The sequence below is a fragment of the Oncorhynchus gorbuscha genome, linkage group LG04 (genome assembly GCF_021184085.1).
Source record: "Oncorhynchus gorbuscha isolate QuinsamMale2020 ecotype Even-year linkage group LG04, OgorEven_v1.0, whole genome shotgun sequence".
Classification (NCBI taxonomy): Eukaryota; Metazoa; Chordata; class Actinopteri; order Salmoniformes; family Salmonidae; genus Oncorhynchus; species Oncorhynchus gorbuscha.
The window spans coordinates 16219347-16243264 of NC_060176.1; the positions used below are offsets into that span (position 1 = coordinate 16219347).

Genomic DNA, 23918 nt, shown 5'->3' on the forward strand with positions numbered 1-23918 from the left:
ATCAATAGGCGATAGTGTAGACTAAACATGATTAATCAGTCTTAAATAGACTCCCTCCGTTGTAGGTCAAAAGCCCTTATATTGAATTTTTTTCTCCGTTTTTATATTTTAAATCTGAACAGGAGTCAGTTACAGCTGGTCCCAGATCTGTGCTTGGGGGTGCAACATAGACCGATGCTCTTCCCCCCCTCTCTCTCCTCCCGAATGGAAACATGGCCGTTGTGTCCATAGCAAAAAGGATAGCAAAGCATTGGATATAATGCTGCTAGCTAAATACGAAAGTTATCGCTGCTGTATGCCAGCAGGGTTTACGTTGTGGAGTTATTCTCCAGTATATTAGTGAATTAACTCACCGTCTGCAGCTCTGCGTTCGCAAAGTTCTGCGAATGGAATCCTTGCGAGTTAGCTAAAGCTAGATAGGTTGTTTGACGACGTAAAAGTTGCTTGCTAGCAGCTAATTACAAGGCTAGCTAGTAACTTGCTCGCGAGGAGGACAACCAGGGCTCGCCGGCACAACACAGCAGCTGTGTTGACACGAAACGAAAGGAGATACCCAGCAAGCTATCCCGAACTGATCCATATGGGGAAATCTATCTCGAAAAATTGACTGTATTGTTGAAAACTTCACATTTTCAGCAGTTTATTTTTTTTAGCTGTTATTGTTCTAGCCAAGGTACAAGTTAGTTAACGTTTGACATTCTTTTCTCACTGTAATCTTGGAAGTATCGTTATTGGACTCAAGCTATTAATAATGTTTTCTGTGAAGCCCTTGAAACCAACCTTTAAATCCTACCTTCTGCCTGTACAGGTGAGTAACCTCACTTGACTAGCAAAGTTACTCTGTCCTCGGTATACTTAGTTAATTGCTATTACTGAGTAGTTCGCTAGCTAGGATTACTTGTTCAATTCACTAGCTATATGTTGTGCATAATTTAGTTAGCTTATTATAGACTAACAAACTATCTCTGTTTTATATTTAATGCAGACCGATCTGAAAAAAACTCCACAGCCACCTATCAAGAAGTTAGAGGCCAAGTTACTTCCAGGTGAGTTTACAGGTCCCTCTGCCACAGCTAGCTTGTTGTTTCTGACTGTTCTATTTGTAACTATCAACTATGTTATGAGTACATAGAGAATACATACATTTAACCACCCATCAAAATATCCCGCTCCTGAAAAAATAACCAGTAAAGGCTGACCTCATCCAGCTATAGTCTTTCTTTTCATGCTAAGGTAGAAGATGACTGATATTTCAATGACCAGCCAGTGAAAACTCTCATCTCTTCAGCTAAATATAATTTCTTGTTTTGAATGTGTTCTCTGTCAGTGCACCTCACTTGTGGTTTTCCCCACAGGCATTTGGCATCCCTTATTGTCGCATCATTAGGCTGTGGTAATCTCATCCAACTGAAAGTCCATTTTCTCTGGGCTGTCTCAAGTCACCATGGCAGTGCAGTGCCTGCCTGGCCCCCTTTTCATCACTGCAACTAACTGCATAATTTAGCCTTAGTTAACAATGGGCTGGTTCAGATATGCCTCCTTATTTTGCAGTCAAATCCCAGCTCAGAGAGGATGCGAGTTGGTTAATGACTGTCTTAAGGAGGTTACAATAAGAGATTCACAAGGGTATTTCCTGTTCACAGAGCATCAGTCACTGAAAACTGTTTCTTGCCTTTTGTGTGTTTTTCTTGGCAACTTTGAATTTGTAATGCGTGGCAGGACCTCAGGTTTGTTTACTTTTTCCCATTAAGTTGGCAGTGTTTGTGAGAGCTAAACTGACACCCAACCTCTCCATATTAAATGCTAACAACATTCTTCAGCATTTCGGTTCATTCATGGCTGTTATAGAGGCGGAAGCTCACTGATATAATGGAGCAAGATTGAGAAACACTTGACCATATAACCTTGAAGTGTCATTAGGCCTATATCTATGTCTGAGGACAAGTTGTGAATCAGAGGTTGTGCTGTGGGACGAATTTCCCTTTGAGGCGTTCACTCCTTATAATTAAGCAACAGAGGATGGACCTTCCTTCATTCTAAAATAGATGCGCCTTGCCTGGTTTTACTTAGTCTGCTGAAATAATAACAAACCTCCCTCTTGCACTTTATTGCTATTTTCTCTGCTTTGCAGGGCTCTACACTGACTTAAATTGGAAAATGTTTGCGTACACAAATACAGTTAGGAGCACAATGACTAATATTTGATGTAATAAAACTAGAATCCTTAATTATTTTTCTTACATTGCTCAGCAATATTTAGGCTCATATGTGAGTAAAACTGTCACACTCTGTAGCCCTGCTTTGGTATGTATAGTTTACCCTTATCTATTTCAGCTGATTATTTTAAGACACTGGTATGTTTTATAGAGGGATACTGTTTTTTCCTTGGCTGGAGGTTTAGCTATTGTTATTGCTGGGTTCTGTCAATGTGTTTGAATGAATGCTGGCAATGAAAGTAAACATGACGCGCTCACACAGTGCCACCTGGCCTTGCTTTACAAAATACGATAGTCACCTCCTCTCCCTCAACCTGACTATGAACAGTTTAGCCTACATTGAATCTCAGGTGTGATTTTACACTATGGTCTATGTGATGATCTTTAGTTCATGGCTCTGTGAGGGTGGCCCTGAATGGAGAGACTTTGGCTTTATTTGTGGGCCTCCCAGCTCCTCGGTAGGGTTGCTATGCGACTTAAATGTGACCCATTCAAAGGGGTCTCTGATTGAATGATCCATTCAAGTGCACACCAACCTGACGAGACAGAGGACCACAGTGGGGCTAACTCATCTCAACAACTCATCTCAACTGTCCTCTCTCTTCTGTCTTCCCCTCTCTCTCTCTGTTCATCTGTCCTCCTCCCTTAATTTCTGTAGCTCTCTGTTTATCTCTCTGTCTTCATCAGGTTCTCTCTTCATCCCTGGCTGGATCCTTTGCTGGCTGCCCACTTCTAATTATTGAACTGTCTGGTTGGGTTTCTCGCTGAATGTTTTTATTTTTCTCCGCCTCTAGGCCTAGTTCTCTCATCCCCCGCACTCTCTCTTTCTCTCTCTCTCTCTTTGTATGTGACCTGTGTTTCTGGAGTGTGTGTGGGTGTCCAAACATAGACGACCAACATTGACTGTTTTGTTTAGGCTCCTCGCTGACACACTGTCACCTTTATGACACACGTTCATCTGAACTGTAGGCATCTGTAATGATAGTTAGACAGGTACTGTAATAGATGTCCCGCTGTTGTTTTCTCAGTAGGAGAATGTGAGCTGAGGCCTCTCCTGAGGCGATGGAAAAATGTGCCTAGCAGTGGTGTTTGCATGAGGCAAAGCTAACTCTCTGTACTCCCAAGCACATTCTCACCTCTCTGGCCCACATACTCCTACTGTCCTCAGTCTCTCTTCACCACTTGGTTTGTCAGCACATGAGTTCTGCTCCGTTAATCACACAAGCTAGGCTAATATGGGCAAAGTCATGAGTATCTCAAAATGACGTGTCCTGTCGCTATCCATCAGCAATGTGATGGTGTTACTGGCACACTGTACTCTACTATTGTACAGGTGGAATGCTGAAGCATATCTGTCCCTTTAACTGCCATCTTTGTGTTGTGACTGAGGCATTTCTTCCTAGTCTCGTGTGACTCGGAGGATTGTGATAATCACTGTATACAGAGACCATGTTGGGTCTCTGAGCTTGTTTCCCTCGCCACCATATGTCCAAACTGTGATCTGGTTTGCTAGGTGCTGTACACAAACACAGGTAGCCTGCTTTGAAAGCTACAAAACCCCAGGAAGCAAAGCCAGGTTGTGGTTAGTTTTGTCAGTTTGCAGGTGTGATCACATGAGTAGCCCTATTTGATTTAGGGTTTTGTGGACTTAGTCAAAAAGGAGAACCTCATCCTAGGAAGTGTTTTGTTTCCTCCAGTATGATTACGTGATATACATGTTTTTGACATGCCAATCACACACAGGATAGGCCTTGTGATTGTTCTGAGTCTGTGTTACCTCTGGTCACATGATATTCCATGACCAACTGACATTTATCTGAATAGGCACTGAAAGTAGCCAACTCTGTGATAAACAGAGAGTGCTATGATGTAAGCGGTGAATGACGTGACCACAGTACTGTTTGTTAGATGTTGTGGTAACCCAGGTTACTTACTGGCAGAGTTGCAGTCCAGTGGGGGTTAAAGGCTGCAGTCCAGGCAGTACTGTACTTTTGTGTCAGACCTGTCAGCATTCTGCCTCCACAAAAGAGTTGTTAACTCATCAAGCCAGCAGATTATTAGACCCAGCTTTGGAAGTAAACACAGAGGTGATGGTGGGCTGTTGCTGACTGGTCCCACAATTACAAGAGCGACAACCTATTTCTTCAGTCTCTCTCTCTGTTCCTTGTCTGATCTTAATCCATGTTGTCATCTTCAATAAGACTCACAGGCCATAAAGTCTTATTGTTACATTCTTGTGCATAAGTTAAACAACTTGTGATGCAGTGATATAATGTAGCTTGTTAACAATGTTTAACATGGAATACAGGCAAGAACAAATAGGCCCAGACTTGGGCGTAATTCATAAGTAACATGTTCACGTTTGTTTATTCGTCATCTACAAGGAGTAGCCTTCACAGTGCAAGATTCACCTGCAAGTCAGCATTTCATTGCACCGTGTACTCCATGTGTCTATACAGTTGAAGTCGGAAGTTTACATTCACCTTAGCCAAATACATTTAAACTCAGTTTTTCACAATTCCTGACATTTACTCCTAGTAAAAATTCCCTGTCTTAGGCAAGTTAGGATCACCACAATTTTGGCCCTTTCCTCCAGACAGAGCTGGTGTAACAGTCAGATTTGTAGGCCTCCTTGCTCGCACACGCTTTTTCAGTTCTGCCCACACATTTTCTATAGGATTGAGGTCATGGCTTTGTGATGGTCACACCAATACCTTTACTTTGTTGTTCTTAAGCCATTTTGCCACAACTTTGGAAGTATGCTTGGGGTCATTGTACATTTGAAAGACCCATTTGCGACGAAGCTTTAACTTCCTGACTGATATCTTGAGATGTTGCTTCAATATATCCACATCATTTTCCTCCCTCATGATGCCATCTATTTTGTGAAGTGCATCAATCCCTCCTGCAGCAAAGCACCCCCACAACATGATGCTACCACAACCGTGCTTCACGGTTGGGATGGTATCCTTCGGCTTGCAAGCCTCCCCCTTTTTACTCCAAACAGAACGATGGTCATTATGGCCAAACAGTTCTATTTTTGTTTCGTCAGACCAGAGGATATTTCTCCAAAAAATACGGTATTTTCCCCCATGTGCAGTTGCAACCCGTAGTCTTGCTTTTTTTATGGCGGTTTTGGAGCAGTGGCTTCTTCCTTGCTGAGCGGCCTTTCAGGTTATGTCGATATCAGACTCGTTGTACTGTGGATATAGATACTTTTGTGCCTGTTTCATCCAGCATCTTCACAAGGTCTTTTGCTGTTGTTCTGGGATTGATTTGCACTTTTCACACTATAGTACGTTCATCTCTAGGAGACAGAATGCATCTCCTTCCTTAGCGGTTTGACAGCTGCTCGGTCCTATGGTGTTTATATTTGCATACTATTGTTTGTACAGATGAACGTGGTAGCAATTTGTAAGTCGCTCTGGATAAGAGCGTCTGCTAAATGACTTAAATGTAATGTAAATGTACCTTCAGGCATTTGGAAATTGGTCCCAAGGATGAACCAGGCTTGTGGAGGTCTACAATTTTTTTTCTGAGGTCTTGGCTGATTTCCTTTGAATTTCCCATGATGTCATGCAAAGAGGCACTGAGTTTGAAGGTAGGCCTTGAAATACATCCACAGGTACACCTCCAATTGACTCAGGCTAATTGACATCATTTATCAGAAGATTCTAAAGCCATGACATCATTTTCTGGAATTTTCCAAGCTGTTTAAAGGCACAGTCAACTTAGTGTAAGTAAACTTCTGACCCACTGGAATTGTGATACAGTGAATTATACATTAAATAATCTGTCTGTAAACAATTATTGGAAAAACCGACTTGCCAAAACTGTATTTTGTTAACAAGAAATTTGTGGACTGGTTGAAAAATGAGTTTTAATGACTCTAACCTAAGTATATGTAAACTTCCAACTGTAAATGTACGGTCAGGCTCTAATTTGAGTGTACGGTCAGGCTCTAATTTGAGTGTACGGTCAGGCTCTAATTTGAGTGTACGTGCAGGCTCTAATTTGAATGTACGGGCAGGATCTAATTTGAATATACGGGCAGGCTCTAATTTGCTCATAGACAATGCAGTGTATAATCTGAATGGATGCATCAAAATAAACCAGGTAAATGGAAAATGACAGATTACATCTGGGCTGAATAGGTTAAACTCATGCTGACTGAGGGAAAATCAGTCATTTTGACATGTGATGGTCCTGTTTACAGTGCTGGGCCTGGTTCGCTTTGGCTGTTCCCTGCCTGTCCTACGGTAACCATCTGCAAAGCAGCTCCAGCTGTTATAGTCTAGCGATGCTGCAGTGTCACTCACAACCATACTGCCACGATATAGGGAATCACCACTGCACTGTATTCATATACTAGTCTACCATACAGTCTTTTCTACTTTATGTCTTCACTTCATGCAATGGTAAATTCATGCTTAATCTATCATGAAATGCCAGGAATTTTGCACTATGCAAAGGTAGCAGCTGCATTCATTGATCTGGTGATTGTTTAGATTTGAAGCGTTTGAGAGAGACAATGGTTTGTCATAAACATTCATGTCCTTCAATGTTGCCAGCGAGGTTGAGAGCTAATTACTGTCAGACCTCTTAGGTCTCTGTTCAGTGACACAGGAAATGGCAACATCAATAAAATCTACATGAATGGTTTAGTCTAGAAAGTTACGGTCTAGTTTAGGACTGGGTACACCTGTCTTTGATAAAGAGGGGTTTTGATCTGGATGTAAAACTTGAGAGGAGGACCTCGATCCATCAAGCAGCTTTACTAACCAAAGCGGTCTCTGTTCGTTTGAGGCTGTGCTCCGTTAAAAGTTTATGCTGGGTTCTCAGATCTCCTAATGGCAGATCATTTTCCCAGGAGGAGGACAGCTAGGCCCACCTGATCCCCATTCTCCTGCTCATGGGGTTTTCCTGGCAAGCCCGTAGTGCATGTGCTGAGTCTGTGAACTCCCACTGAATGGCCAGAGAGCGAGAGCGCGATCCTGGAGTAGAAACAGTCAGCAGTGTATGTGACTCATCATGGGCTCTTTTTTTATATTGAAAAATAAATACCTCTTGGAGCCGTGTGCATCTGGGCTATGGAGGTAATTAAAAACATCTGTTTGTGAGGAGGAGAGGAAAGTCCTGTAAATGGAGGGAACCCTCATTGGTTCAGACACCAGGTTGTTTGTCAGGCTGTGGGTGTATGTGTTTTGTCCTGAGATGCTACTGGAACCAAAGAGGGGTTAAAGAGTAGAGGTCACAACGGGCTACTAGGCCTATAGGTTAGGCAACAGAGTGTTGTGTTGACCTCCTCTGTCATGAAGAGGTCTAGCTATTCTATGACAGGTATTTCCACCACCCTGACCCAACAGGAGGCCTTTGGCTCGATGGCAGAATCCTGAATGAGACTAGGAGATAGACATCTCAGTATGTGATAATTCCACTTCCATAGCACATTTTCCCAAGTTTCATTCATGTCATATTACTCAGCCATCAGCCCATGTTTTGTTTCATCGCTATAAGACTTAAAATAACTTTGTGGTTAACACTCACACCTTCCATTTCTGTCACTTTTAGGCCTATGTTTTATACCTCTTTTCTTTGAAACCTAAATGTCATGGTTCATGTTACTTCCTGTTTGTCATTCTCAGGGGAGATTGTGGTAAATGAAGTGAGCTTTGTGAGGAAGTGCATCGGAGCAGATAGCAGTCATGGTGACCTGTGGGGGAAGCTGATATGCACCAACTTCAAGGTTTCCTTCATCACCCATGATGCCCTCCCCAAACAGGTACATTTTCAATGTGAGTGCACTCCAGTGGAGGCTGCTGAGTGGAGGACTGATCATAATAATGACTGGAACGGCGAGAATGGAATGGCATCAGACGCATGGAAACCGTGTGTTTGATGTATTTGATACCATTTCACTGATTCCGCTCCAGCCATTGCCACGAGCCCGTCCTGCCTAATTAAGGTGCCACCAACCTCCTGTGGTACACTGTGTGCCTCTCTCCCAAAAATGACTGTAGCTCTATGGGCTAGTTACCCAGACACAGATTAATCCGAGACATTCTCCATTAAAATGTATTTTTAGTCCAAGACTAGTCTTAATCTGTGTCCTGGGAGACTGGCCCTACATGATCACACCTGAGTTTATTGGAGAAAGTGTGGTCAAGGTTGCCACATGATAAGCAGCATGTGGGATAGGCCTGTTGTGAAATACCCATCAACAAAAAGGTTTGTAGGACACTGGTGTCTTTCGTCCAGTGTCAGATGTTTTTTGTAACCTCCCACCCTGTGCTTTTAGACCACCTGTTTTGTGTTAAGCTTATTTTGATGCCTTCACCTCTTAAACAACTTAGTGAGTCATCCCAGATCTGTTTACTTGAAAAACAAAAGTTTATCGGACTCGTGGACGGATTGCACTGCTCTTGGAAATCAGCCTTGATCTTAATGGTCCTCATTGATGGCAAAATTGTGGATTTGCCTTTCAGTGCAAATGGGGTAACTTTTAGATTCACACATTTGCTCGAAAGTTGTCAATGATCTCCATTCATCAGCATTCACCATGTTAATCATTATATTTCACTGAAATACAAAAACAACAGTATCATCATCATTGTTCCTGGCAGAGCATTTCCAGATGGTTCAAATATTCTCTTCTCAGCTGTTGATAACATGTGGTGCAGTCTCACTCTGCTCCAGTTAAAACCTCTGGTCTCCCTGGAACTATTGTTTGCTTTTTCCCCAGGTACCTACACTCCTCACCATGTTGATCTCTGTGTTGTGTTCTCTCAGAGGTTCCAGGTTGCCAACCGTCTGCTTGGAGAGCACGATGTTCCCCTTGCGTGTGTGGAGCAAGTGGTGACAGGTAAGACCATGTGCTATTATGCTAACCATGGTGATGAGATGGTAAACAAACTCAAACAGCAATCTCCACCAAAATATAACTCTCAGTGGAAAGTAGCCTACTCCTATGACACTGGCAGTCCCTTTTAGTCCAGAAAAAAAGATCAGTTTAGGTTCCTGACAGGTAATGTGTTTTTTTTAATAGCCTGTGTAAAATAAATTACCTATGAAACGCATTGCCCCCCACGATATAGTGGATTTTGTAAGACCCCCCACACTTCTTGGACCGCTGCAGCTATAATGCTTCATCTACACCCAGCTGTTGAACTATGAATGCACAATGGACAGGTTGTGCTCTCCTCCTTTGAAATCCCCATAAATGTTTTCTTGTCTGAGTGCTGAGGGACCAGTCGGTTCTCTCAGATCCAATCACGTCCCATCTGGCTGACCCCAGTCTCTGTGTTTAGGCTGATACCAGGCTGATTTGACACACACCATTGACTTAAACCAGTTTTGGTAACTGCCTGCCTGCTCCCCCTGGACACGGACCCATTTTTAGTATCTCCATAGATGAGGTCATAGCCCAGACAGAGGGCCCTGGCTGAAAAGCCTGTTCCGGATTAACCTTGTTTGTGTAACTCATAGCCTCACTCTCTGCTGACATGGCTGGGAGTGTGGGGCTGTTGTGCTGAGCTGATAGAGCATGAAGCAATGTTTTCTACTCAGTACGCCCTCAACAAAGGTCCTTTATGAGAGCCTTAGCTTGGCAAAATTACTGACCCAACGCTCCACCCACCACAAACTGAGACACGGCATTGGTCTTATCCTTGTCTGGTAAGGTAGTGAAGGTGTGTGCAGGTGGTGGTACACAGGCCAAGACTAGATTCCTGGTGTGCCATGGAAACATGCAAATAATCCCCTTCTGGTTCCAAGATCATTATATACTGAACAAAAATATAAATGCAGCATGCAACAATTTCAAGATTTGACTGATTTACAGTTCATATAAAGAAATCAGTGAATTAAAATAAATACATTTGGCACTAATCTATGGATTTCACCAGTGGTGGAAGAATTTCCCAATTGTCATACTTGAGGAAAAGTAAAGATACCTTTTTTTTTTAGATAATGACTCAAGTAAAAGAGTAAGTCACCCAGTAAAATCCTACTTTAGTAAAAGTCTAAGTTTGGTTCTCAATATACTTAACTATCAAAAGTAAATGTAATTGATAAAATATACTTAAGTATCAAAAGTATGAATCATTTCAAATTCCTTATATTAAGTAAACCAGACAGCACCATCTTCTTGTTTTTAAAAATGTATTTACAGATAGCCAGGGGCACGCTCCACCACTTAGACATCATTTACAAATAAAGCATGTGTTTAGTGAGTCTGCCAGATCAGAGGCAGTAGGGATGACCAGGGATGTTTTCTTGATAAGCGTGTGAATTAGACCAGTTTCCTGTCCTGCTAAGCATTCAAAATGTAACGAGAACTTTTGGGTGTCAGGGAAAAGGTAAGGAGTAAAAAGTACATACTTTTGTTTAGGAATGTAGTGAAGTAAAAGTTGTCAAAAAATATTAATAGTAAAGTAGCTAGCTACTTCCAGACACTGTGCTGCTGGCAACAAAAGCCAGAATTAACAATGACCATTGAGAACGCACAACGACTATACCACTTATTTGAAGTCATTACTTTATAACATTGCTCAACATTTTCTTGACATTTGTCAAATCAATGAATTTGTATCTTAAGACCAATAAGCATACTACATACATACTCAATAAATGTATTTTGTCTGTTCTGAATGACGTATCCACTCACTGACGCTCCCTGCCAGTCCGAGCGGGTCCCTTTTCTGCTCTGCTTAGTCGGAGTGTGGGGCTCCCTGCCACATCTAACGCAACCTCGGTCTCCCCAGGGGCAATCAGCAAACGGAGTTAGCCATCCCGTCCTTGTCGCCAAATTGTCAGAGGAAGAGAGACTGCAGATTCTTTCAAACAACAAATGTATTATATGATTTGCAAAAATGAAGCAATCAACCATCACTAAGAATAGTCAGAGTTGAAAGCTCTACGAAAAGAGTTGGCTCTGAGCTTTTATAGAAAAGTTCAATCTCTTTGTTAATGTGGCAGTTAGCAGATGTGTGCAAACAGGGGTGGGAGACGTAGTGTATAAAAGGCGTTTAGTTTGTCTCTGTAGATTAAGATAGCTGACGTTGCCACCATTGTCTGTTCTTTCCTGCAAGTTTCCATACAGAGGAGTTCCTGCAGATAGTACAAACGGGATGTAACATACTGCGGTCGCACCCAGTTCTTATTTGTACGCCCAGACTTATAACTGTCCCACAAGACAACAAGCCTGCATCAGCGGAAAAAAACACAATCATATAACAATGGACAGTTATCTAAGTCAAAACAGCATAGTATGTCTAATTTAGTAATTTTCCACGACAACATTACTACAGTCAGCATGCCAATTGCCCACTGTCAACTTGAGACATCTGTGGCATTGTGTTGTGTGACAAAACTGCACATTTTAGAGTGGCCTTTTATTGTCCTTAGCACAAGGTTCACCTGTATTTCAGCTCATGAGACATGGCACCAACACTTTACATGTTGTGTTTATAATTTTGTTCAGTATATTTCAGAGGGTGAAATAAACAGTTGAATCTTGTGGAAAAGGTTTTACCATATATAATACTCGAGGAACCTCAAAAGATTATTCTGTATTCAGAATAACATAAGTATATTTAGAGTATTACCCCATAAAGGGTCATCCGAACATGAAGAATGAAGTTCCTCATTTGTTTTTAGACAGCTGAGGTCTGGTGGATTAATTTCAGTTCCTACTTGGTTGAATTTCTCTGAAGCTCTGTGGTGACATAGATCATCTGTTTTGCTGTGTAATCTTTGGTCACTCAGCTGCCCACTTCCCACATGTACATTACCCAACACTATACTAGTGTTGTCCCAGATCTGTACTGTATGTGCTTTAGTCTAACTCTAAAAAACATTAGGCTTACAGACCTGGGACCAGGCAACTACTGTTACTATTTGCCTATCCATTAGCCCTAATAATGTGTGCACCTTAGCCACGCTCAAGGTACTAAACGATATCATAATCACCATCGATAAAAGACAGTACGGTGCAGCTGTCTTCGTCGACTTGGCCAAGGCTTTCAACTATGTCAATCGCCACATCCTTATCGGCAGACTCAACAGCCTTTGGTTTCTCAAATGACTGCCTCGCCTGGTTCACCAACTACTTCTCAGACAGAGTTCAGTGTGTCAAATTGGGGGGCCTATAGTCCGGGCCTCTGGCAGTCTCTATGGGGGTACCACAGGGTTCAATTCTCGGGCCGACTCTTTTCTCTGTATATATCAATGATGTCGCTCTTTCTGGGGGTGATTCCCTGATCCACCTCTACGCAGACGACACCATTCTGTATACATCTGGCCCTTCTTTGGACACTGTGTTAACTAACCTCCAAACGAGCTTCAATGCCATACAACACTCCTTCCGTGGCCTCCAACTGCTCTTAAATGCTAGTAAAACCAAATGCATGCTTTTCAACCGTTTCGCTGCTTGTACCCGCCCGCCCTACCAACATCACTACTCTGGATGGTTCTGACTTAGAATATGTGGACAACTACAAATACCTAGGTGTCTGGCTAGACTGTAAACTCTACTTCCAGACTCCTATTAAACATCTCCAATCCAAAATTAAATCTAGAATCGGCTTCCTATTTGGCAACAAAGACTCCTTCACTCACGCCGCCAAACTTACCCTTGTAAAACTGACCATCCTACCGATCCTCGACTTCGGCGATGTCATTTACAAAATAGCTTCCAACACTACTCAGCAAATTGGATGCAGTCGATCACAGTGTCATCCGTTTTGTCATCAAAGCCCCATATACCACCCACCACTGCGACCTGTATGCTCTTGTCGGCTGGCCCTCGCTACATATTCGTCGCCAGACCCACTGGCTCCAGGTCATCTATAAGTCTATGCTAGGTAAAGCTCCTCCTTATCTCAGCTCACTGGTCACGCTAACAACACCCACCCGTAGCACGCGCTCCAGCAGGTATATCTCACTGGTCATCCCCAAAGCCAACACTTACTTTGGCTGCCTTTCCTTCCAGTTCTCTGCTGCCCAATGACTGGAATGAATTGCAAAAATCACTGAAGCTGGAGACTTATATTTCCCTCACTAACTTTCAATATCAGCTATCAGAGCAGCGAACCGATCGCTGCAGCTGTACATAGCCGATCTGTAAATAGCCCATCTAATCTACCTACCTCATCCTCATATTGTTTTCATTTACTTTTCTGCTCTTTTGCACACCAGTATCACTACTTGCACATCATCATCTGCTCATCTATCACTCCAGTGTTAATTTGCTCAATTGTAATTACTTCGCTACTATGGCTTATTTATTGCCTTACCACCTCATGCCATTTGCACACACTGTATATAGACTTTCTTTTTTTCTATTGTGTTATTGTCTGTATGCTTGTTTGTTCCATGTGTAACTCTGTGTTGTTGTTTGTGTCGCACTGCTTTGCTTTATCTTGGCCAGGTTGCAGTTGTAAATGAGAACTTGTTCTCAACTAGCCTACCTGGTTAAATAAAGGTGAAATACATTTTTAAAAAGCACTGTCTCGCCCCTGGTCTTTGTTTTGTGTTTGTTCCTCTCAGTGAACGATGCTAAGGGGAAGCAGAAGGTTCTGTGTTCCAACCAGAAGCTGAAGTTTAATCCCACCGAGCTCATCCTTTACTGCAAGGACTTCCGAATCATCAGGTTCCGCTTCGACGAGGCTGGGCCCCAAAGCGCCAAGAAGGTTTGCGATATAAGCTTTCTGAACAAAATGGACATTTGATGTATAAACACTATATAAATTTACATGGTGTTGACTCTTGAATTGTACCTGAGGCTAGATGCCAGCCATCTAGCATGGTAATCCTCCAACTCAACTCTGCCTCACTACTACAGTGGATTAGTTTCTAAGAGGATTTCACTGGTAATTCACTGTGGAGTGGAATGCCTCTGCTGTCAGTATAGCTGTTCCCAAAAGACTGCCACTGTCAGATTTAAATATTTTTTAATCATCTCTTGCTAGCCTACATGATTATCAGTGTTAAGTCCCATTATGTGAGTATGAGCGCAAACATGCTGGCAATGACACTAGTTAATCCTTTATTTTGGATGAGAAAAAATGCCATGTGTACTATGTCCTCTCCCAGGAAACCAAACAGGACTGTATGTGTATGGTAACCCCATTGACAAACACACTGAGGAGGCCCTTCTTGGGCGATGTAGGCTTCCCTGTATCCTCCTTTCTGTGCCTTTCCTCCCCTCTCCACCCCTCTTCTCCCCTCTTCTATTTCTGACAGCAAAGCCAACAAACAGGCCTGGTCAAGAGCATTCACCTGGAGTTTTTATTTATTTTTATTTCACCTTTATTTAACCAGGTAGGCGAGTTGATAACAAGTTCTCATTTTACAACTGCGACCTGGCCAAGATCAAGCAAAGTTGTGCGAAACAAACTACAACCCAGAGTTACACATGGAATAAACAAGCATACAGTCAATAAAACAATATAAAAAAGTCTGTATACAGTGCTCATTCTCGACAATGTGATGCTGTGTGCAGTGAGAAGGAGCCGGGTAGGAGGGAGAAGGAGCCGGGTAGGAGGGAGAAGGAGCCGGGTAGGAGGGAGAAGGAGCCGGGTAGGAGGGAGAAGGAGCCGGGTAGGAGGGAGAAGGAGCCGGGTAGGAGGGAGAAGGAGCCGGGTAGGAGGGAGAAGGAGCCGGGTAGGAGGGAGAAGGAGCCGGGTAGGAGGGAGAAGGAGCCGGGTAGGAGGGAGAAGGGAGCCGGGTAGGAGGGAGCCGGGTAGGAGGGAGGAGGGAGCCGGGTAGGAGGGAGAAGGGAGCCGGGTAGGAGGGAGAAGGGAGCCGGGTAGGAGGGAGCCGGGTAGGAGGGAGGAGGGAGCCGGGTAGGAGGGAGAAGGGAGCCGGGTAGGAGGGAGAAGGGAGCCGGGTAGGAGGGAGAAGGGAGCCGGGTAGGAGGGAGAAGGGAGCCGGGTAGGAGGGAGAAGGGAGCCGGGTAGGAGGGAGAAGGGAGCCGGGTAGGAGGGAGAAGGGAGCCGGGTAGGAGGGAGAAGGGAGCCGGGTAGGAGGGAGAAGGGAGCCGGGTAGGAGGGAGAAGGGAGCCGGGTAGGAGGGAGAAGGGAGCCGGGTAGGAGGGAGAGGGAGCCGGGTAGGAGGGAGAGGGAGCCGGGTAGGAGGGAGAGGGAGCCGGGTAGGAGGGAGAGGGAGCCGGGTAGGAGGGAGAGGGAGCCGGGTAGGAGGGAGAGGGAGCCGGGTAGGAGGGAGAAGGAGCCGGGTAGGAGGGAAGCAGGGTAGGGGGAGAAGGAGCCACCCTGGATATAACCTGCAAGCCCCTTGGAACATATGAAGCCGGATAGAGAGGTTTTAAAGTCACCACAAAAAACAACCAGGGAACAAAACAACCATTCAGCCCTCTAGTTTCTGATCACTCTGCAAACACAGATGCTGTGCACTCCAGGTTCTGGTCCAAAAGTGAATTCTGTGTTATGTGGAGTAAGGCCTCCTAGAGTTCTTAGCAGCAGCCTTGAGTCCTCTGCATGGCCGTGGCAGGGAGACTGCAGATCTCAGTATATCTTCCTGACAGCCTGCGTCTAGTACACACGTGACCTTAGATCTCCAGCGAGAGCGCATGGTGCATGCCACATGGGAGCAGTTTGTCAGAGAAAGGGGGAGCTAGCGCTTGAAGCCCCTCAACACACACCTGAAAGATATTGAACTAAGAAGTAACTATTAACATTAACTGGCTACTCTGCCTTCCGGGGGGGCAGGAATTTACCGAGTTGGAAGCAGTCTCTCAAATGTACAGAGGCACACGCATGCATGCATACAGACATACAGACAGACAGACAGACGAACACAAATTCCTTCCTTGTGTCCTGTGTTTGGGTCGCAGCTCCTCCAATGAATGGACAGCATTGTACGCCAGACTCAGTCCTCTATCCCAATAGAAATAGGCGTGATGCTAAGGTTTGCTTTCCTAGGTTTCACTTAAATTAAATCCTGGTTGCCACGCTTAACTCTGAATGCTTGGAGCAACTTAGCTACCCAGATCGTCACAAGGCACACTTACGAATACATGATTATGGTTCAATGGTTGAAGTCTTTCAAATGTTTGCCGTTGCTTTTCAACGTTTGCCTTTTATTAGAAATAGTGAGACATAAATTAATGTCTTTGTCACTCACTTAAAATGAAATACAGCATGTGGTGAAATGACTTGTTTTTTATTAATGGTCAAATTCAAGTTTGACAATCTAGTTTACTCTTCATAGTATTCCTGTGTGAGAGTTCTATCTACCCTTCAAGGTGTAGAAAACATGACTTAGTGCCTCAGCTGTTGAGAATGTCTGGGCTAAATAATACTTTCAGCTGTTTAAATGGTGGAATCTTGTAGTAAAGGTAGAGGCCCCTTGCAGCCAAGGCACAGCTTGATGTGTTATTGAAAGTTCCCAAGCAGGTTCCTGAGTCTTTAGCCAATAACAGCATCACCTCCAAATGAATGAAAACCACTCCTGTAAGAGGTGAACAGAAAAACACTCTGGCTGTGGTCAGCAGAGTCCGAGGCAGCCAGGACGTGCCTCAAAGAGCATTTCAAAGACACAACTCATAGAAAAGGGACAGCATATCCTATGGAGTCACTGAAACCTGTCTCCATTCACAGTACAGAATTATCTGCCGTCACATCTTAAAGATTCTAGCAGACCATCTCCCTTAGATTGTATTGTTGGGGCCAGGATATTTTCCAGACTCCCTGACCTGACAAGTGGTGCATTTCCATACAGGACTTACTGCAGTGTTTTACCCAAAAGTTTTAAGACTTTTCTGTTTCCATTTGTGTGCCGGCACCCATGTCATTGGACCATGGCTCCTGCAGATCTGCTCTCACCTGGGGCCAAAGCCAGGCCACTGTTACTTTTCAGCCTGCATTTACATAACAATGGTTTACTATGAACTTTAACACTTCACAAAACAACTGTTTTGATTCTTCAGAGGTTGTTTATTCTGCTCTTCACTAGTCCTCACTGCCAGCCTTAGCTATGGAAACAATTTCCCTAGTATAATATAAAGATGTATACTCTGGTGTTACAGTCAAAAAGCAGCAAAGGGAAACTTCAAGGCTCGTATAACTAGGCCCTACAGTGCATTCGGAAAGTGTTCAGACCCCTTCCACATTTTATGTTATGTTACAGCCTTATTCTAAATGTTATTGAATTGTTTTTCCCCCCTCAACAATCTTAACACAATACCCCATAATGACAAAGCAAAAACACACGTTTTTTGAAATCTTAGCAAATGTAAAAATATATATATTTCGTTGTTTTGTTTTTTTAATACATTTGCGAATAAATCTAAACCTGTTTTACTTTGTCATAATGGGGTTTGTATGTAGATTGCTGAGGAAAAAATATGAATGTTATCCATTTTAGAATGAGGCTGTAACGTAACAAAATGTGGAAAAAGTCTAGGGGTCTGAATACTTTCCAAAGGCACTGTATGTACTGTATATTTGCCTGGACCTGTTCAGTTCCTTCCTTTTGAAGTCATGTGTTTGCCCCACCCTGTGATTTAAGGTTTGCCTGGCCATCGCTCACTACTCCCAGCCCGCTGATCCCCAGCTGCTGTTTGGCTTTGAGTACGTAGGGAAGCAATACTATGGATCCTTGGGTAGGTATACAGTACACTGCTTAACCATCTGGTTGTGACTGAAAAGGCTTTGACACACCCTTATTCCCTGTGGCCTGCCAAACTGTTCTAGCTATCAATAGCATCCCCACTGTACATGTCTTGACATGTGAGGAACCTAAAGGAAAACATGCCGAAATACACTGTTAACGGAACAATGTGATCAATTGAGTTTTGTTGGAACACTGGGGCATCAACATATATTTACAATTGTTGCAATGTTTGAATTGAAGGAAAATCAGCAAGCAGGTGTATGTCTTTAATTAGCAAGAACTCACTGCTACATGTGCAGGGGAGCGAGTTAATGGCGTAGATCCCGGAGGAGGACTGCAGATGCCCCTGTTTGACCGGCCCTCTGAATGGGACAGAGAGATCAAGAGAACAGGTGCAGCAGAGTGGAGGGTGTGCTCCATCAACGAGGGCTACGTCGTCTCACCCAGGTGGGGCCCACATAGTTTAGGGGAGGGGATGAGGGGGAGGGAGGGTTACTGCAGGTGTTCAGCTCATTTTCTAAATGACATCATGGATTATTACCAGATTTGGATTATGATTAACATAGCTCATTAGTGTCATAATCCTCATCAGGCAGAATGGTAATACTTTATGTAACACACTTAGGTAATGGCTTACATTGACACTTTATTTAATAGAATCTTTGTGGAGATGGAAATGTAGTAATTGCTTCACTTGCTGCCACAGAATTTGAGTTATTTATTTTCATATTGTGGTGAACCATTTCAGGCTCTGCTGTGGATAATATGACGCCCGACTCAGTGACATCAAATGTTAACCTTTTGCCATTTGGAGCATCTCTGAAATGCATATTTCCCTCTTATATTTCTCTCTCCAGTCTCCCAGAGTACTTTGTGGTCCCAGTGTCCCTGGCGGATCAAGACCTGAAGCAGTACCTATGTTTTTTCACTGCTCACCGCATCCCTGTGAGTGGCCAGCCTCTTGCATCCCAAAAAACAACCGCTTTTGCTTAATAAAAGCCTTTCTTGCTGTTTTAGACAGAATCCCCTAGACAGACTGTTTCTATCAAGTATTAATGACTCCGATTTGTTAAGTGCTTTGAGAGGAGTGACTATGCATTTGAGCGTATGTGAGTGTTTTGTAAGTGAGAGAACAAGGGGGACCGTTTGTGTGTGACTGCTGAAACATGACAAGTTGGTGTGTGTTTGTGTGTTTCCCTTAGTTGTGGTGCTGGAATCACCCCAACGGGAGTGCCCTGGTGCGCATGGCCAGCATCAGTGACCCACTGCAGCAGAGGAAGCTGGACCAGAGGTATAATAAGACTGAATAGAATATCAATGAATCCATTTATATTGGTTGATGTTTTCATATTGTTTACAACAATCATCTGTTTTCAATTTCCTTTCAAATAGTGTGATTATCATGTCAGCACTGTGATTTGTTATTTTGGCATAACTGACAAGTGAGATTGCCAAACTATTCTGTCCAGACTCGCAGTACCAAAGAGAAGTAAATAAACTGCTTGTCAAATAAGCAGTGCTGTTAAGACTATTTCCAACAGTCTTTTCCTGCTCTGTGTTGTGGTAGGATCTGTAGTGCCATAACAAAGAGCCACCCACAGCGCAGTGACGTCCTCAAGTCCGACCTGGACAAGAACCTGCCCAACATCCAGGACATCCAGGCTGCCTTTGTCAAAGTGAGGCAGATCTGTGTCATCGGTAAGTCGGAGGAATTGAAATCAATCAATCAAATGAATGTTGTGATTTATTTGTTGCTTAATTCATTTTTTTATGAAGGCCCTTTGTTGTTCTTAGGCTTTTATTGCTGCTCTTAGGGATTCTGAAAGCTCTTGGGATGTTTGACTGTGTGTTTGTTTGTGTGCAGAGCCCTTTGAGGAGTCTGAGGAGAAGTGGCTGTCGTCCATGGAAAGCTCTCGATGGCTGGAGTATGTCAGGTATGTGCAAATATTTAGACGCCACTGGCCCAGCAGGGTGGCTCACCATGCTGTTTGCACTGGCATTGCCGCTGTCCTGTCCTGCATGAAGTTTCATTTAGAAAAGTACTAGCATTGACAGACACTCCTGCTGGTTCTCTCTCTACCATCTGGTATATATATTAGTCTTTTTATTTACATTTTTTAATGGTGGTAATATTTCATGAACAAGAACAGGATAATTTTGGTTGGACCAAAAAAAATGTTACATATTTGTACCTAGAGTAAAGTCAACTGTATCCTTTCATATTCCTGTCTCCAGGGCCTTCCTGAAGCATTCAGCCGAGGTAGTCTACTTGCTGGAGGGAAAACATGTGTCTGTCATTCTGCAAGGTAAAGAAATGCATGGTTTTGTCCTTTAGAGTTGTCTGGTATGGTATTGTATTGTATTTCTCCACTTCTCTCTCCAGAGGAAGAAGACAGGGACCTGAGCTGTGTGGTGTCCTCTCTGGTACAACTGATGCTGGACCCTCACTTCCGTAGCCTCACTGGCTTCCAGAGCCTGGTGCAGAAGGAGTGGGTGATGGCTGGCCATCGCTTCCTCCACCGGTGCAACCATTTGAAGAAGAATGACAAAGAGGAGGTAGGCTTAGTCTATTTGCATACTTGACATTGAGCTTGACATGTAGATGTACTTTGAAATGTTGTCATTGTTTTTGTGTCCAGTGATTTTAGTAATTTAGCAAACACTTTTAACCTTAATTGCTCCTATAAGTCGCTCAGGATAAGTGCCTTGCTCAAGGGCACATCAACAGATTGTTCACCTAGTCGGCTCAGGGAGTCAAACGAGCAACCTTTTGATTACTGGCCGAACGGTTTTAATTGCTAGACTACCTGCCGCCCTTAATCACAATATTCTCTACCTTTCCCCCTCTTCCTCTCCTCCATCCCCTCAGTCTCCTCTGTTCCAGCTGTTCCTGGACTGTGTGTGGCAGATTATAAATCAGTACCCAGCAGCCTTTGAGTTCACTGAGACGTACCTGACTGTGCTCAGTGACAGCATGTGGATCCCTGTCTTCAGCACCTTTCTCTTCAACTGTCCCCAGCAGCGCACTGAGAACAGCATGGTGAGGAGCTCACACACACACAAAGCCACAAACACAGGAAGTTCCCCCTCAACAACATAGTTGCGGTTGTATTCAACTCCGTCAACGCACCTCTGCTATGATGCAGCTCAGATCTATGTGCAGCTGTGTGCAGTATTAGTAACCTTAACTGTCCTCCTCCACAGGATTTTGCTAAGAGTAAGTGCATCCCTATGGGGGAGGAGAAGGCCCTGCGTTTCCCCCCTGTCTGGGACTGGTCACAGCAGTTCACCCCCAAAGACCAGGCCCTCTTCAACAACCCCATGTATGTTGGGAAAGGTGCCACCTGTGTTCAGAATGGAACAGTGAAGTCCTTTAGACGCACCAAGGTCAGTTTGCTCTCTTTGTTTGAGAATGCAAATGAATACAGTGAAAGAGAGGGTTGTCAACTACCCCTTAACAGGATAAGTACATTTAAATTCTAGATGTGTAAATTAGGGAGCTTTGCAAGAATAGCTATGCAAGACTATCCAGGGACAGTCCCAGATGCCTGGAAATAACCTGAATTCATGAAGATCAAAATGTCATGTCCATCAAAGTAAAATCAACACCATCTACATGTATACATTCTAAATTAAATAACTTGTAAATGAGTGTGTGTTCCTTTCTCTTCCAGAAAAACTACAGTTCTACACTCCGAGGGATGCCCTCTTCCCTGAGGAACATCCTGATGGACGGCCATGACAGCCTCACCCTGACCAGACGGAACTCCCTGGTGCCGCGGCTCAAACCAGACTTCTCCCAGATCAGAGAGGTGGTGGAGAGCCCAACAGAGCGCTTCTTCAGGGACTGGGTCTCCCGGCCCGCAGACCTACAGGGGATGCTCATCCCCCAGCTCCTGCCTTCACACCTGGCCCTGTGGAGGCTCTACTTCCTGCGCTGGGTCCCTGAAGCCAGCATCCCCAAGGGCGGCCCTGTAACCGCATACCACAAGCTCTCCCAACTGGCTGATGAGGTAGAGAAGCTGCAGAGCCAGCTACGCCAGTACAAGGGGGCCACTCCGGCCAGCACCCCGAACTCCAACCCCAGCGCCCCCCCATCAGACCACAGCAGGATGTACTTTAAGGCTGGTTCCACCCACGAGCCCTCTTCAACTCCAGAGTACCTCAGCTCCTCCTTCCCCTTCTCTCCCGTGGGGAACATGTGCCGCCGCAGCATCCTGGGCACTCCTCTCAGCAAGTTCCTGAATGGGGCAAAGATATGGCTCTCCACTGAAACTCTGGCCAATGAGGCACTCTGAGGTCCCGTGGCTAAAGTTCTCACTCAAATCAGTGCTTAGAATCCAGAAGGGATGTACTATCATGCTAGAGGCCAGAGGCTAGCTCAGTTGAATGTGATGATGTGGCTGTTTGTTTTTGCACAAGATTATTATTCTTTGCTTAAATCAGACATTTCTTCAGGGGTTTGCCAGGGTTGCTCTCTGTAGGAAGTCAATTTTGATTTCCAGTTTCACTTTCTAGTTTTAGATTCAGTTGAGTACGTAGAAGAATGTTAGTGGAATATGATTTTGTAGTGACATTGATGTAGTGCTGATGACACTTTGGGAAGGGAAAAAGGAGTTATGAGGAGGAGTTAAATCTGTGGTAGACACTTATCGCTTTATTTGTATCACTTAGTTTAGTTCTATTTCTAGAGACCTTCTGGTAAGGTACTGCATTATTTCTAGAATGAATAATAACTAAATAGTGAAAGGAGCAGGGCAGACGGGGCTATATACTATTAGGCCTTCTTGCAGGAAATGATCTTCAATCACACAACACACCAATAAAATGCCAGGGAACTGGCACTGGAAAATGTCTTCACCGTTTGAGACAATACATTTGTGGACATTAATCAATCAACTTTTCCCTTGATGGCTTTGGCATTGAAATGCATCAGTTTCTGGACATGTATGTTTTGGAGCTGTGGGCAGTAAAGAACTTCTGGGCAGGCTGGATACTTGTCCTATCATTACTGTACACCCACACAGCCTGAACTGATGCTGCTAATGGCTGGACGCCGCCTGAACTGATGCTCAGACAATCATCATGTCTATTCACCATAGTCAGGTGATGTGTTTCAGAGTGGGTTTGAAGTGGAGACATGTAAACAGTTGGAATCTGTTTTCTCTATTGAGCCCTCATTGCTCCTTCACCTGATATTAACAAGACAAATCCCAAATATGAAGTGAAGCTGTATGAAATAACTACTGGTAATGGTGATTGTTGTTTGAATTCTGAGAAGGTGAAAATAATATTGACAAATAATGTACAGTTTTATTGCTTGAAATGACTTATTTTACAATTTTCTAATTATGGTACTCACTGTTTTTTAGCCCCAACTTCTAGTTTATATTCCATTAATGCACAGCCCTTGTTTTAGTTTACCACTAATTCACAGCATTGGTGCACTCAGCAGTTATTGTATAACAATTGTGCTCTTCATTTGACACAATTTGATATTGATCAACAGCGCACATATTTATTCAGTAATGCACATGGTCTAAAACAGGAATGTAGGAAATTCATTTTTAGATGGAAATTTGGGTTACTTACTGTGTTCAATGTACCGGTTCACTTCTATCACTTATTCTGCTATGCATGTTGTTACACCCAGAGTAATGACATTAAGAGAGATTGAGTACTTCAAAAGCTGCATCTGGAAGCCAAATTTAAGTGCTTGATCTGAAGTACCATGTTGGGATTAATGTTATGTTGTACATTTGTGCTCTGTGGAGTGTCAATGTGTTAGGTCAAGTTGGAGATGTACATTTAATGCTTGCAGAACACTTGTAGGAAAATTGAGGGTTCTGGAGTGCAAAAGCACTGTCAACACTCTGACCACAGGGGATCACAGCTGTAAGGCCAAATGTCAATGTTAAAGAGTTTAGAGCAAATAAAAATGCTAACAATTTCTGAAGTTGTTTTTTTTGTTATGGAGGGGAGGAGATGTATGTGAAAATTCCTGTACTCAGTATTTCACAGACATCCAATAAAATGGCTGCAACGCTTGTGACTGGGCTGGATTGTGAA

At 43.7% G+C, this 23918-nt stretch overlaps 1 protein-coding gene across 2 annotated transcripts; it reads left to right on the forward strand.

Moving 5' to 3' along the window:
- The first annotated feature begins 145 nt into the window (after positions 1-145).
- Positions 146-22218, forward strand: LOC124033753 (myotubularin-related protein 10-like). Of its 2 annotated transcripts, XM_046345972.1 has the most exons (16): positions 146-808; positions 986-1046; positions 7862-7998; positions 9006-9078; positions 13764-13906; positions 17745-17838; positions 18149-18296; positions 18707-18794; positions 19052-19140; positions 19417-19547; positions 19714-19783; positions 20085-20155; positions 20233-20405; positions 20719-20889; positions 21054-21236; positions 21524-22218. In XM_046345972.1, the coding sequence occupies exons 1-16, from the start codon at positions 752-754 to the stop codon at positions 22145-22147; spliced, it is 2313 nt and encodes a 770-aa protein (XP_046201928.1). In that variant the 5' UTR covers positions 146-751; the 3' UTR covers positions 22148-22218. The 2 variants fall into 2 exon arrangements, with proteins under 2 accessions (XP_046201928.1, XP_046201929.1); XM_046345973.1 differs by lacking the exon at positions 146-808 and having other exon boundaries at positions 7862-8011.
- Positions 22219-23918: the final 1700 nt, after the last annotated feature.